Source organism: Salarias fasciatus, chromosome 11, assembly GCF_902148845.1.
Source record: "Salarias fasciatus chromosome 11, fSalaFa1.1, whole genome shotgun sequence".
NCBI lineage: Eukaryota > Metazoa > Chordata > Actinopteri > Blenniiformes > Blenniidae > Salarias > Salarias fasciatus.
Window position 1 is genome coordinate 11,717,748 of NC_043755.1, and position 19,130 is coordinate 11,736,877.

Consider the following 19,130-nt stretch of genomic DNA (forward strand, 5'->3'; position numbering starts at 1 on the left):
TTGTATACAAAAAAAAAAAAAAAAAAAAAAAAATCAGTGGTGGGCTAAAAAGGCAGTGAAAAGTAACCTCTGTTCTAAATCATACAGATATGAATTAGATCTTTACAGTCTTCTCTACTGTAGCTTTGTTTTAGGTAAGATATTACAGCAGGTGATGGATCAATGGTGACCTCCACTGTTCTGCTGTGAATGAGCTGAGATTATCACAGCAGCACGATTTGATTGAATATTATCTCACATTTCTCAGGGTCATTATTCGAGAAGGTTTTATGTGACCCACAAAAACCCCCTCCTCTCTGTCTCTCTCTCTCTCTCTCTCTCTCTCTCTCTCTCTCTCTCTCTCTCTCTCTCTCTCTCTCTCTCTCTCTCTCTCTCTCTCTCTCTCTCTCTCTCTCTCCATCAGCTGATTCAGCTCGCAGGGGGGCGGATCCCGCCCTCTGCCACTCAACCCGCTCCCGCTCTGTGATTGGCTTGTCTCCTCCGGGGTGGGGGGGCGGTGCCGGCGGAGCCACATGGAGCCAGTTGGGTGTCTCAGCGTCCGTTAGTGTGATCCATCCTCCGGTGGAGACGCTGCGGTCACTCCGGAGCAACTTGGCGCAACAGCAACATCTTTGCGGAAAAAAAAAAATACTTTGCACTGAGCAGTGACAGTTTTACTCTGAATAGTATATCCTGACTGCCATTTTCATTGTTGTGGATGTTTTCCAGAGATGGAGTGAAGGTAGACTTGTTTCATTTGTGCGTAAAAGTCCGTTTTTCGTTGAACTGGAGTATTTATTGGCCTCGTGTTTTCACGGATAGTTTTGTTTTGAGCACTGAATGGACTACAACGGATTTAGCTGCTAAAAGTGAGGACTTGTACTAAACTCATTTATTAGTTTGAATACTTTATTTGATATTTTTTTTGGTGGGGACTGTGCCCATTCATAGAAATACATTTTTACGCATGAGAATCTTTTTTAAATTGGAGCCACAGTAAGAGGAGACCAGCTCTGGTGACTCAGATTGACTCTCTCCTGCAACTGAAACGGGTTTCATGGAAACATGTCCAAGGCTGCAACCGGACCAGTTGTCCTCTTCACCCTCCACCTGCTCCTGCTGCTGCTGCTCGGTGTTTCACCTCCGTGTCTGTGCGCGCAGCCCGGACATCCAACGCGCTATTTTGGCCAAATACCCGAGAACTCTCCCGCGGGGACTCCGGTGGATGGAGCGGTGATCGCGGTCGGAGCCGCGGGCTGCCCAGGTGCGGACCTCAATGCCAGCCTGAAGGGGGATTACGCATCGGACTTCAGGCTCGTTCACCGCCGCGGGCACCGCGACTACCACGGGTACGTGCGACTGGTCTCCGCCAAAACTCTGGACCGGGAATTTATAGCGATGTATGAGCTGTCGGTGGAGCTCCCGCCGCGCTGTCTGAGGAGACCAGCCCTGGTCCAGGTGGAGGTGTCAGACAAAAACGACAACATCCCTCGGTTCACCGGTGGAAACAAGACTGTGGAAGTGGACCAGCTGACCCCTCTCGGGTCCGAGTTGGCGCGTTTTAACGCAAAGGACGGCGACGCAGAGAGGAACGGACGCGTAACCTTTTACGCATCGCCCGAGTCTCACCTGCTCCACGTGGTTCCACAAACCGGACAAGTGAGACTCGTCGGGTCCCTCTTGGGGGTCAGCCAGGTGCATCTACGCCTGTACGTGAAGGACGGCGGAGACGTGGCTCTGATCGGCGAGCCGGTGTTCCTGTGCGTCAAGGTCCGCCGGTCCAGCAGGGCGCGGAGGAAGCCCCGGGCTCTGTCCGAGGAACTGACCTACACGGTCACCGTGCCGGATCACGTCAGGGTCGGGGATCTTGTGTTCACCGTGCCAGACCACAGGTTTGACCAGCGGTGGTTCGAGGTGGTGTCCGAAGCGGACTCGCCGGTCCAGATCGAGCGGGACTCGGGGCGCCTGTACCTGGCGCGCAGCCTGCGGGAGCCGGTAGAGGTGGCGGTCAAGATCCAGAACCTCCGAGGTAGGAAACCCCGCGTTCGCGCGTGAAACCGCACATCACACTTGGAAGAGGCCGATTCTAAGTTTGAGTCTAAGGTGCCGCTGCTGCATCTTATTCTAACTCATGAATGGAAGACCCACTTTAAGATCGTTTTGAAGTCAATTAGTATAACCACAAATATAATTTAAGTGTGTGTTTGTGCGTTTAATTGCTCTCTTCGCCGATTTCGTTTGTGCTTAACCTGGTGGAATTCATGAGGTGCTCAGAGATGAAGATCATTTTGCAAAATGCGCTTTGTGGGTTTGACGCCTAATGGAAGAAAAATGAAAGATCTGCGAATCAAAGCCTGCAGAGATTACATGTAAAAAGTTTGTGTGGTTGAAATTTTAAAGATTCGTGTTGCAGAAAGTTCTTCTCCTTGCAGAATGTTTCTCCAGGAGGAGGCTGAGTGCTGTTTGTTCACTGAGCTGTGTGTGTGGCTTGTCTTGGCTCCTTTCCAGATGAGTTTGAATCGACCCCAACCGTCAGAAGGCTACTTTACACTCTTTCATTCATTCCCTACAGCACTCCGCACAACTCTGCCAACTGTCTGCGAGCCTGTGACAGACAGACGGTGTTTGTTGCCAGCAGGTTGTTAAAAGACAAACAGAATTGACAGTGTTTAGTGGGTGAGGTGAGGCAGAGTAAACGCACCTCAGCACTTTTCACACTCAGGTTTCACACTCAGGTTTTACTCTTGAAAACGCAGTTAACAGACACACACACACACACACACACACACACACACACACACACACACACACACACACTCATCATCCTTTACAGGAACGATGCTTCCACAGAATGCAACCTTGACTGAAGCAGATTACACAGATGGTTAAAAGCATTTTTTACAAAGGTGCAGAATTTGTTTTGCTCCGACTCCTGTAAAGCGGCATTCAGACAGAGACAGAGGTCACTCAGCCTACATGACAAAATAGGTTTTTCTGACTGTGCTTTCAGAAAACACTTTTTCTATGTGCTGCTGTAGCAAAGGCTAATTTGAAGTAATGCAACTACAACCACTTGGTTAAAAGAAACTTTGGAATCACAGTGAAAACAGGGAAAAAAGGTGAGGGAATAACTTCAACTGAGACTTTTTATTAAATAAACTATTTCCAACATACACAATTTTAGTTGGCTAAATCAACTGGATATAAAACTCAGACCATGTGCACAGTAATGAAGAAGAAGCTTCAGGTCAGAGGAGTGGGTGCTTTAGGGCTTGGAAGTGGTGGCCATTCAACTCTAGTTTCCTCATGATTCCTTCTCTCTGTGGGAACCACACACACACACACACACACACACACACACACGCACAGTCTCGTATTTCTATCCTCGTGGGGACCGTCCATTGACTCCCATTCATGTCTAGCCCCTAACCCTGACCCTTACCCTAACCCTAACCCACACCACAACAAAGCCTAACCCTAAAGAAATGTTTTTGCACTTTTACTTTTTTCAGTAACAACAACATGGTCAAGAAAACACTGTTTCTCCTACTTAGGACCGGAAAAAGGTCCCCACAAGGCACGTCGTTCCACGTTTTGCTATCCTTGTGGGGACATTTGGCCCCGACAAGGATAGAAATACAAGAACACACACACACACACACACACACACACACACACACACACACACACACACACACACACACACACACACACACACTGGCATGAATACAGTCATGGTGCATTTCGCCCTTGGGCCATCAATTCGTTCAGAAACGTGGAAATTTGAGATGCAATTGTCTTTTATACTTCTGAAAATTACCAAATGATCTCAGGGTAGACTAAATGGACACACAGATTCCGCATTTGGATTTTCTGAGTTCATCACATTGTGAGATACAGCTTATGGATGGATATGTGAAACGGTTCTTCCAAGGAAGGTTTCTCAAGCTTTTGGTAGGAGTCCCAACCTTGCTCTTGTGTTTAGCAAAAAAAAAAAATCAGAAAACTGTATAAGAAAGAAATATCTGAGCAAAAACTAACAACCTTAGTGAGTGTGTAAAGGCCAGTTTTAGAGGGCCAACGTGACGACAGAGAGCAAAACCAATACAAACGTTGTGCACTGAGTACAAGGAGTGTAACACAATATAATAGTTACTTATTTATCATGGTAGCAAAGGCGATCCCTTGAATAGTATTTGAAGTATGTATTCTCATTACTTCGGAGGCAGTGTGTGACAGAAAACCTGCAAAAAACTGCAGGTAACTCCAAAATGATGTCTTGAATCATTGAGTTAACCCTTTAATTCCTAAACAAACACGGACTCACAGATTTCCAGACTCATTCATCAGTCGTCCCAAAAAGTAAAAACGTGGCGGCCAGCTGCTGCGGAGTGACGTAAACAAACCGGGAGACACACTTTAAAGCATTATTAAAACAAGTCAACACATCGCCGGTCTGAAATGAGCTGGTGTCTTGCTGCTCTGATCTGTTTGACAGGATGAAACAACATCCAGATGCTGCTGCTGTGACCCCCCCCCCCCCATCCCAGCCCCCACACCCCCAACGTAAATGTTTGGTCAAGACCCTCCAGACCTCACATCTGGATGACGGTGGTGGCAGTTTGGTGTTCTGGTCAAATCTGGCTAATCAGTCCATCCGAGCTGCATCCCGGCTGTTTATTTGTAGAAATTAGTGGTGTTTGCCCACCTGGGGCTCCCCCAGGTCTGCATGCGTGGCGGCTGCAGCGGACCAAGGGTCCAGAAGAGGAGGCTTTGTTTGTACTAAAGCGAGCCGCAGAGTTCAGGCCGGCTCCGGTCTGCGGCTGCAGAGAGAGAGAGACAGAGAGAGAGAGTGGTGATTTGGCGGACACGGCGCTGAGCGTGCTGTAAACCGGCCGGCTGATTGAGGCGGCCTGCCTTTCGTCGGCCGTGATCGTGATGTGTGGGAACAAGGTCTGGGCAGAGGCGGCTCCGTGGCCTCCGGTCGGTCAGCTGGCTCAGCAGATGATCTCTGCGTAGTTTTAACTGTCTGCTGTCGGAAATCTGAGGCTGATCTCTTTTAACAAGTAACAATTCAACCTCTGCCTGTGCAGAATCATCCTCTCTGCGTCTTTGTCTAAATTCTCTATGAACTGAAATGATGCTGAGTTTAACCGACCAAGCACGCGGCTGATGATTACTCATTTATTCTGAAAAATATCAGGTGACTCTGTATTCCTGACCCAACACAGAGTGGCTGAAGGTGAAAATTGTGGCACTAATGCAAATTGTTTTTCTCCCCACCCCTGACATCCGGCAGGCACACACGTTCCCACACACTCCTCACCTCCGGTAGGTAATAAATTGTCCACGCACGACCCTCACAGTCCACACACACATCTACATCATCTCCACGTACGCAGGGCTCTCTCACTCCCTGGCAGCTCGTCCATCACTGCAGGAGACAGCGACTCCGTTTTATCCTTGACTTTTAATAAATGCCCAGTGAACTCACACACAGGCACACACGCGTGCACACACAGCTTTCCTGTTTGTTCTCGAATGTGTGTGTGTGTGTGTGTGTGTGTGTGTGTGTGTGAGAGGGCCGTGATTTTAATGACTACACTAATTTTCCTTTTCGATTCTGATTGTGCTTGAAATGACTTAATTTAGCTGCACAATGATGAGCGCCATAACGAAACAGTCCCGAGGCCAAAGAACAGAAAGAGAAAAGAGACTAAAATAAACCGAGGATATCATCACAGTTAGAAACGGGGAACGAGAAACTGGTGAAAATTACGCTCATTTATTACCCGACGAAGTTTTAGAGCGCCCATAAAATGCTTTTCTGTTATAATGGACCAACCGAGACGCACAGAAAGCCTTGAGGTTTAATCCAGGGTTGTTGCAATTTCCAATTTTTACATCAACGTACATTACAGCAGAGCATGGGAGTGTGAAAAATGTCTTCTAGATGCTGGCGAGGATTTTGAGTGACTGGAATGACTGTTGTTTGCCATTTAAAAAGATCATTCACTAGTAAAGTAAAAAAAAACAAAACAATAATCAGTCATGTATTCTGTTTTTGCACAATCAAGAAACGGTGGATGACACATTAGATGCTCACTGTTCACCGTCCACTGCTCAGGATCTGGTTTCCAGTCAATTTGTGAAACTTCAGAGTTCACAGATCTCCTGATGAACTTCCTCCTTTGTTCTTATTAGCAGCACGTAAGCGGCGGCGTGTCTGAGCTGTGTAATTAATGCTAATTTCATTTGTAAGTTGCCCACAAGCCCAAATAAAACATGCATCTCCTCCAGTTAATGTGGTGCAGAGTCAACTCAAGCTGTTGCACACGTGTTGCAGAAGCGGACCTGCTTTCAGCAGGAACAACAGACGCTGCTCCGGCTCAACAAGCTCGTCAATCACGTTGAATTCATTTCGGGAGGGTGCGTCTTTTGCTCAAACCTTCATGAATACCAAATCAATATTTTAAGCTTATCAAACTAACAGCTACATGTGTCAGATGCAATCAACAGCCCGTCTGTGTCTACAAGCTGTGAACATTATGCTGTTACAACACTCAGTAATGCGTGTGTGTGTGTGTGTGTGTGTGTGTGTGTGTGTGTGTGTGTGTGTGTCTGTGTGTGTGTCTGTGTCTGTGTCTGTGTTTCCAGCCAGCAAACACTGATTACAGCATCCTGGCTGAATTGTTGAATTGTTGGTGTTTTTTTTTTTTTCTTCAAAGAAACTGAATTAAATAAAACTGGATCCAATGAGAACATTTAAAAAACACCACAACTCCAAAAAAGACCATGCAAAAGAAAGGAAGATGTTTTCTAGACACTGAAACAGTAGTGCTGTGAGATTTGATGTGTGTTTGACCATTTTTTTAATCAGTGTGGTCGCAAATAGGCTGAGGTTTCAACTTGTCCCACCCAGATTGCTTGCTGGTTTCAACTTAAACGGCTAAAAACAGACGTAGGAGGTTAAATAACTTAGACAACTCACAAGATGAAAATAGTTGAAAAAGAAATCCCTAAAAAAAAGCAAAAACTGCTTGAAAATGTCTTGAAGAAAAACATTTAAAATGGCTTAAAACTCCAATTGTGCTAAATTATAATTCTAAAACATTGCAAATGCAACTTAAGATGCAGTTTTTATACATACTAGCAAAACGGAGACATTTTATGAGCTGTGTTATCCTCAGTTTACAGGTTAAACATGTTTTGCGGCTTCAGATGAAAAAAGGTTGCAGACAGAAGACGGATGGCTGCACTAATGAAGCAAATCGAAGCCGGATGCACAATTAGATCGGATGTGGTAGAAAAACTTAAAACTGGTGACCGTGACTCAGATAAACTTCTCAAAGAAGAAAACTTTTTTTTTTTGCCATCTCATTAACTGTAATAAATGTGTTTATTTGCATATTTAAATGAGAAAATTGTTCCTGTTGGCTGCAATTAATGCAGCTGCCTGCACACCGACGGGCCCGTTCCCTCATTAAACTGCAGCTCCACTGTTGTTAACTGTTATTAATTGTTTTAGCTCAAGTGTGTTTGTGTGGAGTACACACACAAACACACAAACACACATTATTCCACCAACATGGCCCTGGTCTGTCAGGCTTTCCTACAGATTTTCTGTGTTTGGCAGCCCTGGGGTGACAAACACACACACACACACACACACACCCACACACACACACACACACACGCATATACACACATTTTTTCTCTCTTTTCTTATTCTATTGTCTTTATTTCTGGATTTAGCCCGAGGCCTGGAGCAACCTGCCACAGTGCCACATGCTTGTGTGTGTGTGTGTGTGTGTGTGTGTGTGTGTGTGTGTGTGTGTGTGTGTGTGTGTGTGTGTGTGTGTTCGAGAGACACCAAACACTGTGGGACTGTGTCCTCAAGGCTGCTGAGCTTCACAGTGATTGTGTGTTTGTCAGTGTCACATACATGATCACACTGGTCTCGATATGCATGTTTATTTCTTGGTATTTCACTGTGTTTGTGTGCATTTTTCTGTGTGTGTATGTGTGTGTGTGTGTGTGTGTCTGTGTGTGTGTGTGTGTGTGTGTGTGTTCATAGCGCTGCAGGGTAAATTATTGTGACCGCACTCTGTAGCTGACCTTTTTAAAAAGCAACAAAGCAACAGCACACACATAAATAATGGAGCAGATTCATCAAATTTAACAGTTTTAACAGCTCCGAACTGCACAGAAAGGCTCCTGGAACTTTCAAGAGACACATGATGGCTTATTGTTTAAAGCTTAAAATGTGCCTTTTTTTAATCAATAACAATAAAACTATCATTCAGACGGGCGTCATTGCATACACAACAGGTTCTTGCTATTTTAATGTGTTATAAATCCTCACATTAATAATTTTTCTTTTAGATCGGATGTATTTTACTAGATACTAGCATATTCTAATTGTAGTAGAACCTGCAGCCTGCTGGAGGCGCTAGAAGGTCTCCAACCTGTTTCTAATTTACTTTCCCCTCAGTTTGTCCTCATTACCCTCTCAGGCTTTCCATCGCTCTCCCCCTCCGTTGTTTCTGTTCCTCCCTGTTGTCCTAATAGCTTATTGACAGCCAATCAGCTGTAGCCTCAGGCCCGACCGCTCTCCAATCACCAAGTAGGACAAGGTCATCCCATCTGCGCCGCCATGATAAACACGAGCCACGTGCACTTTTGGAGTCCAGAAAGTTTATTCAGACCAGTTCCTGAAGGTGTTTGAATGATACGGCTGAATTGAGCTTCTTCATGAGCGCAGATGTTTTGACAAGTGTAACCTTTTAGGTCAGATGTAGCCAGAGAGACAGTGTAGAAAACGTCTTGGTTCTTCCAGGTAATGATTAGCCAATACAATACAATAGGAGAATGCATTGGAGATGATCTTTCAAAGTATTGTACACTGATTTCAGACTGCCATGCATGGAGGATGCATTGGGAGCGATTTGGGGTTCAATGTTATGCTCAAGGATATATTGACATATGGAGAAGGGGTGACGGGGAATTGTACTTGCAACCTTCGGAATGAGAGATGACCACTCTACCAAGCGAGCCACAGCAGCCCTGATTACAGTTTAATTACATGAAATTCCATAAAAGCCTCTGGCGTCCATCACAGAGGGGCTGAAGAGCCACATGTGGCTCCAGCTCCCTGCCTGAGCGAGAGGATTGATAGGATTTTATTCTATTTTTAAAATCTTAAAGACCAAAATGACAATATCAGGTGGGAATTGTCGCGTATGTATCGACTTGAAAGGCTCAAACATGCACAGACACGCACACACACACACACACACACACACACACTCTGAACGAAGCATCAGATCTTCAGATGACTTCACCTATGGGTTACTTAATGACGCACATCAGACACACACACACACACACACACACACACACACACACACACACACACGCTCAGTCTCGTATTTCTATCCTTGTGGGGACCTTCCATTGACTCCCATTCATGTCTAGCCCCTAACCCTGACCCTTACCCTAACCCTAACCCACACCACAACAAAGCCTAACCCTAAAGAAATGTTTTTGCACTTTTACTTTTTTCAGTAACAACAACATGGTCAAGAAAACACTGTTTCTCCTACTTAGGACCGGAAAAAGGTCCCCACAAGGCACGTCGTTCCACGTTTTGCTATCCTTGTGGGGACATTTGGCCCCAACAAGGATAGAAATACGAGAACACACACACACACACACACACACACACACATGCACGCTGCAGGCTTGATCACCACTTTGCTCAGACTATCACTGGAGACTCAGTGTGTGTGTGTGCATAATGACACACTGATGACCACACACACTTTTACCCGCTCATCTCCACGTTGTTCTGCTTGTTTCAAGCTGTCCTCTCACTTCGCTCATTTGGTTTTCCTCCCTCTCTCCGGCTCAGATCACGCTCCGTCATGTGGGTCACTGTGTGGAAATGTGGGGCTGCAGGTGCAGAAGGAGGCCGGCAGGGAAAGTAACCTCTTCTTTTATAGCATATTCCGCTCCGCACTTTGCATTTTGTCACTAAAAACTACGATAAAAGCAGTCCAAGGTCAGGGGCAATCGTTTTTTTCCTGCCAAAAAAAATATATTGAAGAACCCTAATGGTTTTAAATAAATGAAGAAATAAACAAATAATGAGAGAAACTGGATATTGGAACTGAAAATATTCCAGAAATTGATGTTGCTGCTATCATGTGCTTTTATGAAGAAGCTTCATGGACTGATCAGAATTTTATTCCCATTGGGGAAAAAAAAGCTTTTAACTGACACCTCAAGGTTGAGATTTATGGCTCTGAATAAAATATTTTGGTAACTCATTGGTCCATCCCAAAGCTTCTACAGTTTGATTTAAATAGGAGTTTTGTATTTTAGGTGAGAGTTAGATCCACCTGAAGGACTGTTGACATTGTGAGGACTTGAGCTGCACAAATTTATGAATATTAAAGTATTAAAATATGTCATTGCTGCATTTTCAAGAGCAATACCTGTTGGAAAGTGTTCTGCTGCTTAACATATTTGGTAAATCTGCACTGCACTGTGTTGACAATGGAATGTATTTGTAAAACCTGGTGATCAAGATAAAATGATGGCAGTCCTGTTTACACAACGTTTCAAGTGAAATGTGTCATTTTTGGACTTTTATTTTAGAAAAATGTCACGTTTACATGGTTTAAATGGCAGAAATGCTGAAAAGTACGTAGCATGTAGGATCACTACTGGGTGCTTGTCATGTTAACGGAAACCCAAAACTCAACCAAAGTTTTCTGTTTTTATTTGAATATGTTGTTCTGCAAACGGGGACCAAAAGAAACAAAGTCAGTATACCTTCAACAGAGTGAAGCTCGTGCTCCTGAAAATGTGATTGTTAGAAGAAATCGCTCTAGAGCTTTCCAACTTCTGAAAAATGAAAAATTATTTTTACTCATGACTAGAAGGCCAGTGTTGGGTTAAAAAGCTGCTGCTAACCACACAGTTTAAAACCTTGCTGATGTTGCCTTAATAGTCTGTAATTTTCATGCTAATAAAACGCAAAGGAGCTCTTCAGCTTAAGAACTAATAACACTTTTTTCATCCCTCTATCTTCTAAACCGCTTCACTCTTAACTTTGAGTGGGATATTTTCAGAGAACATTCTAATTCAGCTCAGAAAGTCTAGACTCAAACTGGATATTCTGACTGTGGAAACCTCCACAGCGGTTCCGCTGCGATTCATTAGCTAATCACAATATTCCCTTTTCCCCTCATCGCGAGGTTGCTGCCGCGCCGTGCAGTCAGCACATATGTATTTCTCTGCAAGAAAACTCAATTGAAACCCTCAGAAACTGACAAGACTGGTTGAGATGACGCTTCAGTGTGTGAACAGGGATTATATAACAGCAACCAACAGAGATGTCTTTTCTCTATGGCGTAGTGGAGCTGTTCCTCTTGCTATCCTGCTCTGACACACACCGATAATACAAACTGACTCCCCCCATCTCTCTCCCTCTCTCTCTCGCTCTCTCTCTCTCTCTCTCTCTCTCTACTGAGGGATGGGGGATGAACGGAGTGAAAGAGAACAATTATTTGCAGTCCGACTTTACTTCTCCTTCAGTAACCAAACAACACTGTTTATTTCAGGGGAAAAAAAAAAAAACATCAAAAATGCCCCCCCACCACCATCTGCATGCAATCACACACACACACACACACACAAACACACACACACACTCAAAATTAGAAGCACACCATGAAACAAATGAACAGTAACCTCAGCTATGTACATATGTTGTTAACATGTATGTGTGACATGATGCACATCTGTTTTCTGCATGTTAACCCCCAGCAACCCCCTCCCATTCCCCATCAATACACACACACACACACACACACACACACACTCACACACACACACACCCACACCCCCTCAGGGCTGCTGCACACGTCACAGTGTCTGTTTGTGTGAGTTGACGTGTCCTCGCTAATTGTCTCCCATCACAGTTTGTAGCTGCCGCTGCCCTCTTCCAGTCGAGGAGGGCTGAATAAACAGGCGACCGGATAAAGAGAAAAGATAAAGGGAGCTGCTATTGTAGCTGTGAACTCATGGGAATTCTTCAACAAAACATTATTTATGATTTATATGCGCTATGATAATAACTTTCAGAATTACTCTGAGTTTTCACTGTACTGGTTGCAGTTTTTCCGTCGTGGTTTCTAATGAATCATCTGAATCATTTTCCAATCATTAGATTTCTGCCCGCTTTCTGAATCGTGGGTTTGTTGTTTGCAATTTGTGCAATTAGGTGTTGTGATCTTCCTTATGATAATTTGTAAGATATCTGGTATGGAATAAAAGTGCCAAACTCATTCTGAGGTCTCAAACAGCCCAATTTGAACTCAGATGTTCAGATGTGTGAGACTCCCAAAATAAAACACATATTTACCTATAAATACCAACAAAAAGTTTATCCTCTGGCTGAGTGCATTTCTCAGCTAAATATTGAAAATACATTTAATGCAGTTGCTGTATAATGAAATGTCAAAACCTGCTTTTTATGAAAAAAAAGTAAAACTGGAAAATGTTGGGTTTTTGTTTTTTTTTTTTGGTCTTATTTGTTCACTTAAGAAACTCTCTTTATCCTAGGTTCTAAGAGTTAACGTTTCTAATAACCAGCGATGTGAAATGCTAACCTTTGCAGAAGGACATGACATTTTCCCCTCTGTCGCTCTTTCTGCAGACATTTATCTAGACTGCTGACGTATAACTTGCCACTGACAGTTCTTTTGTGTGTGACTGAATGAGATAGTGTTTTATTTTGTGTGGATCAGAGTCGACGTCGTCTGGATGCACACATTCATCCCACAGTTATTGATGTAGAGAACAGGACCCAGTCGCACATCGGTGTCTGTCATTGTTTCTTGATGCACAAACACCCACGCTCTAAAACTTAGACGTCGCTGGTACCAATAAGACCACGAGCTGCGCCGCCGCTGACCTATAGAGGTTGTTGATGGTGAACGTCGGGGAAGAGTTGGTATTCTCCTTTTTCTTTTCAGTTTCTAACAAAGACATAAGACCTGCTCACAGTTTCCACTTAATTAGAGAGATATGGTTAACCTTCGCACATTGTCTTGTACCTCAAGGTGAGGGGAGGAATGTGAACTCATTTAAAGTTGGCGTGATAATTAAAGCATGATCTCATGCAGCTGGAGCTCATGGAGCTGCGGTGGTTCCCAACAACAAGGGGAAGACGGAGCCGGAGCCATAAATCAAAACATCCCATTAACCTCCTGTATTGATAGCTGAGGGCCGCTTCACTTCTTTACAGAAAATATAGACCTTCAACACAGTGATATGTTTATAACTACCGTACTGTTATAAACAAATATTTGCTTTAAACACTAAAAAATGATCGGTCACAATAGAAGCGTGCTCAGATCCTCACAGGATCGCATCTGAGAGAGGATAAAGGAAGGAAAACACAGGTCTTCAGCCAAATCCAATTCACCGGGAGTAAATTGGAGCAATAAGTTTTAAGTGCATCCACTTGTTTTGGGTAAGCAAATAAACAGGTGGCAGTGATTTGTGGTTTCTGTTCATTAAACCTGATAATTAGTGATCTGTAGAATCCCTCAAGGCTGCAACTTTACCTCGGTATTCCTGGGATAAATCAAAAAAATGTGTTTCCTCCACCAGCTGCCTCAGTGAAATGGACGAGATTGTGATTGTGTCTGCAAACGTACTGCAAAATAAAACATTACCAGATAGTAAACAGTGAATCTGGCCCTTCGGGGAACAAAAAGCCTGTTGATGTTGAAAGAGTGAAGGGAATACTGATGATATGTGATAAATATTTTTTTTACCGACGCAACTTCAAACAGAAAGCAGATTGGAGTTTGACAGACCAAAGACTGCTATTTTAGGAAAAAAATAGAAGTGCAGCCTTTAAAGGACTGAGGATGAAGAGAAGTCACTCGGCTCCTAAGTGACGGGGGAAACTTTGGGGAGTGAAGATGAACCGTAGACTCCGGTGGTTCTCAGAGCGGCGATGTGTCGTTTCTATCCGGCAGCAGTTTGTGACCTTCACTGATCCCTGCAGCGTGGAGAATCACGTTAAAAACCTTAACGTCTCCAGAGTACCGGCCTGTCCATCAATCTTCCTCCCGCTCTCTTTGTCCTCCTCTTCCTCTCCTCCCCCCGGGAGCCTCGTTCCTCTCACCCCTCGCCGTCGACCCCTGGGGGAAATCGCTCCTCCGTCGGGTGAAAGGACGGGCGGAGAGATGAAGCGACGCCGCGGGCCGACTCTTCCTCCGCTGCGAGCCAAGGTCGCAGCGCCGATTAAAAAGCAGACTCTCCTCTCCGCGGCTTATCGGCTCTGAACTTGTCTCTTCGGGGGGATTACGGCAGGACGCCGGAGCGGAGTGGTGATCCCTCTCCTCCAAAACTACCCTCCGCAGCACCACTACCCTTCTGCTAAGCAACAAAACTTTACATTTCAGTCGAAGCTCTGAGATCCGATGTAATATAAATCTTCTTAAAAAATTACACTTATCTTTGAAAAAAAAGTGAGCTTGTTGCTTTTCCTGCTGTCGCCAGAATTGCTGTTTTACACAAGTTTATCCAACTAAGTCAAACCCTGCTGAATATAGGAATGATTTACTGAAGGCTGACAAACATTAAAACTGTAACAAACTTGATATCGTGCACATGGGAGTCATACCTGATGTACGAAATGGGAGAGACACACACACACACACGCACTCATCACACACATATAAAATTCCTTTATCGTTGTGAATATAGAACATTGGAAGTCTGATCCAGAATGCAGAACGTGCTTGCTTTGCTGATTATTGCTTCTGTTTTCATGTTCGAAAAGAAGTCGTTCAGCCTTTAGCAGAAATGCTGTTTTTGTGGTCAGAGACTTTTCCTCGGCTGGCTCCCCTCAGCTTTTATCTGCAGACTTTATTATAGCATAATTTCTGTGTTCTAGATCTCTTATTTTTGCAATTCTTACCGTTTTTACCCTTTTCTTCAACAGCTTTGGCTTTGTGAAAGGCCATCCACTAAATGACGTTCCGTCTTTTCCCTTTGTTTTGCTGAATTCTGAATTTTTACCGTTTGATGACTTCCTCCTCCAACTCTTCTAACTCCCACGATATCATGTTTCATTTTGTGCTTGCGGAGACTCCATCTGATCATGGTGCTAGAAAATAAACCCAAAAACAGAATAAACATATAGTTCTCAGGTTAACTGCACCTCACGCATGCTCATTTAATAATCCTGTTTGCATTACAGTGGTGCTATTCTTAGTTCATGACCTGCAAAATGCATGCAGTGCACAATCTTTTCGCACTAAGCATGCAATTTAACGTACTGTATACAAAATTTCACACAATATGAACACGCAAACTCAACACAGAAAGGCTCCCAACCTCAAACTGGGAATATTTCCACTCTGAGGCAAGCATGCAAAGCGTCACCCCACCGTGCAGCTCGAACACGTTAATATAAAAACCTTTAAAACTGAAAGACCACACTCTTGAGAAAGAAGAGAAATATTGTCTTATTGAAAAGCCTTTCGTTTCAAACAAATAAAAGGTTTCTCTGGAGGATGCAGCTGGAGCAGCAGCAGTTTTTTGAGAGTGTGCTTTAAGAAGAAAAGGAAGAGCTTTTCATTACCGCCTCATTGCCAGACACAAACAAACACACACTCACATCTTGCTTACTTGCCGCTTATCGCTCTTTGCTAAGCTGCGGGAGAGAAGATATTGTGGACATTCAACATTTTCAGGAGGCAGCTTCATTTCCAGCCGTTAAAGCAGGATTTTTTTTTTTCTTTTTCTGCTGGTCTCGGCAAGATTACAGTGAACTTCCTGCCACCTCTTCTCCATCCTTCCTTCCTCCTTCCTTTTACATCTAAAGTCTCAGAAGTTTTCATCATTATTCTACCAATAATATGACGGTGCATAAAACACATTTACAAGTAGGATGTTTTTTTGCACGTCTTTCAACCTTTGAGGTATAAAAACAATCAATATAAAATGTGGAGCAAAACAATAAAATAATGATTTTTCATATTCTGACACAATATTACTTCATTTCATATATTTTTCTTATTTCAACAGACGTCTTTTAGTTTCTTTTTCTATAGAGCAGATCCCAACTGACTGTGTGTGAATGACATCGCAGGACAAACCACACTAATTCACATTTATCAGCAAATTAAAGGCACCGGTAACCTCAAATTCATGTTTTAATACACAAGAAGAGGAATAACATGCAAACTCCACAAGGAAGCTCCCCAGGCCAGTAATCATACCGGGTTTGGGAACTGTGAGGGGAACTAATCTAACCCCTAATGTGTAATGGAGGTTGATTAATGAACACGGAGCAGTGATTAATTGCAAAACAAGCAAAATGTGCTTTTCAGAATTGCAATTTCAGCTTTTGATTAAAAAAAAAAAAAAATCCTGTAGAAGTTTCTCTCAAAGACCTGTGCAGACTGAAATAAAAATATTAATATTTCTGACTATAATTTTGGATACATTTGGATGCAATTTTGCAGCATCACTTGCAAATTAACAAACATTCCCAAGGCTACAAATAAATTAGCCATTTCTCTTAAAAGAAGTAAATTTTAGGTGAAAACAGGATGAAAACTGTAATTGATCCATCACTGTCACCTTCAGCTGGACCTCTGGGCTCCAGTGAGTTCTTGGTAGTATCATCGTGTCCCCTCACAGCACCCATAGCAGGCCTGTCTGTTTGTACGGTGTATCCGCTCGTGTACCAGTCTGACCAGTCCATCTGCCACACACACACACACACACACACACACACACACCACACACACACAGGGCCAGCTGTCACACAGCGGTCCCAGGGTACCTGACCCATATGCCTCCTCCAACACATGGACACATATTTATATACACACATGCTGCGAATTAATGTAAAATAAACTCAGGGACACAAACACACACACACACTGAGCAGTGAAGTGGGCCTGCTGATTTTCTGTGACAGACAATGAGAAAGACACAAGACGCTCAGGGCGAAACCGTCTTCTATACATGATGTTACCGATCCGTAGCATCACAAACTGGCTGCAGTGACAGAGAGCGTCGGCTGGTTTCTGCTCGGAGTCAGTTTAATGTGCGTCAGATTAATCACATGGTCTGGTTTGATTTGATGAAGTTAAATTGTATGAATGTCAACAGAAGCAGTGAAGCAGCAGTGATTCACTTTCAAATCTTAGGACTGACCAGCTAATTGGTTTCCGTTTCCAGCCACACAGTTGAGTAAGTCGTTTGCAGTCATGCCTCACAGCAAGAAAACCCCCGGTTTGAATCTGGGCTTTGTACCGTCTCTGTGTTCAGTCTCCATGTTTTCCCTGAGTGTGTGTGTGCTTCTTCTGGTTTCCTCCCACTGTACCAAAACACGCATCTGAAGAATGGTGGCTGTATATTAGCTTCAGATTGTGTTTATCTAGAGAGTAACCAAATTTTCTGAATAGTCTAGAAGATTAGGTCTCTTCAAATAGATGTACTGATTATGAACAAACTCACTGCCATCCACATTTGTATTCGGTGCTTGTTATCTTCATAATGATCTTCTCCTTTTTTATATCATGTTATAATGCCTCTTTTTTCTCAGTTTAACACACTTTTTGACCCTTTTTGGAAAATAAAATCCACTTGTACTGACATCGGCAGCCGGCTCAATTGGTTGACTTTTGAGAATGTATTTTTCAATGAATAATTGATCCAAAAAGACAATATATTAGGATATATACTTTATTGTCTTTGTCTTTCAGTCACTTCCCTTCATGAGTAGCTACAACACAAAATTTGCTTCCATCCCACTGTAATCCTGCCCCATCTTGGCCACCTCCAGCTCAGCCTCGCTGAGGATCATGGAGAGTCGAGGTAATATTAGGACAGTCGGACCAAACAAACATCTCACTGCTCTTTCACCCGGAGTCGTCTGCACAGCTCACAGTTCCTCCGTCTTAAATGTCCTCTGTTCATAACGGAAAGGTGATCCTCACAGAGGTAGACGTACGGGACACATGTACACATGCACGACCTACTAGCCCAACAAAATAAACCCACACACAGTGAAAACACACCGCAGAGGTAGATGTAGGGTGACAATCAAACCCACACACAACGGAGGACTCTACTTTATTCGGGAGTCACACTGCGCTCCGGGGACGACGACAACAGCGTAAATGTCCGTTCATTCACACAAACACACACACACATGCACGCACACACGTGCACACACCTCTTCAGAGCTGGGCGGGTAATCCAATATGAAGCAGGTTTGCGTTTGCGACGCCGTGGCCTCAAATCAGCTCCGACAGGGCGACCGCCGCTCACTCTCACACGCCCCCGGGGGTCCGCCACGTTGTGTGTTTGTGTGCGTTTCTCTGTGCTAACCAGTTCAGCCACCACGGTCTGCCAACACCTCGCTGAGCTGTTTGCATTTTGTCTGTTTATGTGTGATTCTTGGGACAAATGTTTTGTTTCTTAGTCAAAAGTCACTATGATTGGTGATCAGTCTGCTATGTTTAGATTTGAAATACGATATTTCTTGCATTGTAGCTTTTTGAGACCTAATTTTATTCATCATACCAGCAAATAATCAATTAACTCAATGTGGAAGTCAGATTTTATACTCAAACCAAAGGGTTGTAAAACTACCACATGCTTTCATATGCGCACCTGCAGGACAAACACACCTACACACATGTGTATACACACACACACACACACACACACACACACACACAGTGATATTGGATATAAATAAAAGATACATCGGGCATATTTGAAACACAAATGGGGAAAAACTGTGAACATGCATGCACACCCTCTCTAACACACACTCCCCGCTGAACAGGGATGTTCTGAAGGTGTGAGGACATTTCTGTCTACTCGCTCGCTGACTTATTGATGCCACTTGTCAAATATAAATGCATCACTGTGATCCAGCTGAGACAGAAGCAGAGAAGAAGAAGAAGAAAAAAGAAAACACATAACAGAAGAAGAGAGGATGTTTCTGTTAGTTTCCCCCTCCGGAGCTTGTTGGTTTTTCTGTCTGATGTTCAGGGAGTTGGTGGATGAAGACGAGGAGGAGGAGGATTTTCAAA

The 19,130-nt window shown here is 43.8% G+C and overlaps 1 protein-coding gene across 1 annotated transcript in view; it reads left to right on the top strand.

Annotated features, from left to right (window-relative positions):
• Positions 1–1,044: 1,044 nt before the first annotated feature.
• Positions 1,045–19,130, top strand: part of LOC115396690 (neural-cadherin) — a 124,725-nt gene continuing 106,639 nt past the window's right edge. The window contains exon 1 of the mRNA XM_030102674.1: positions 1,045–2,008. Within this exon, the coding sequence (XP_029958534.1) occupies positions 1,045–2,008 (964 nt within the window). The remainder of the gene's footprint in view (positions 2,009–19,130) is intronic.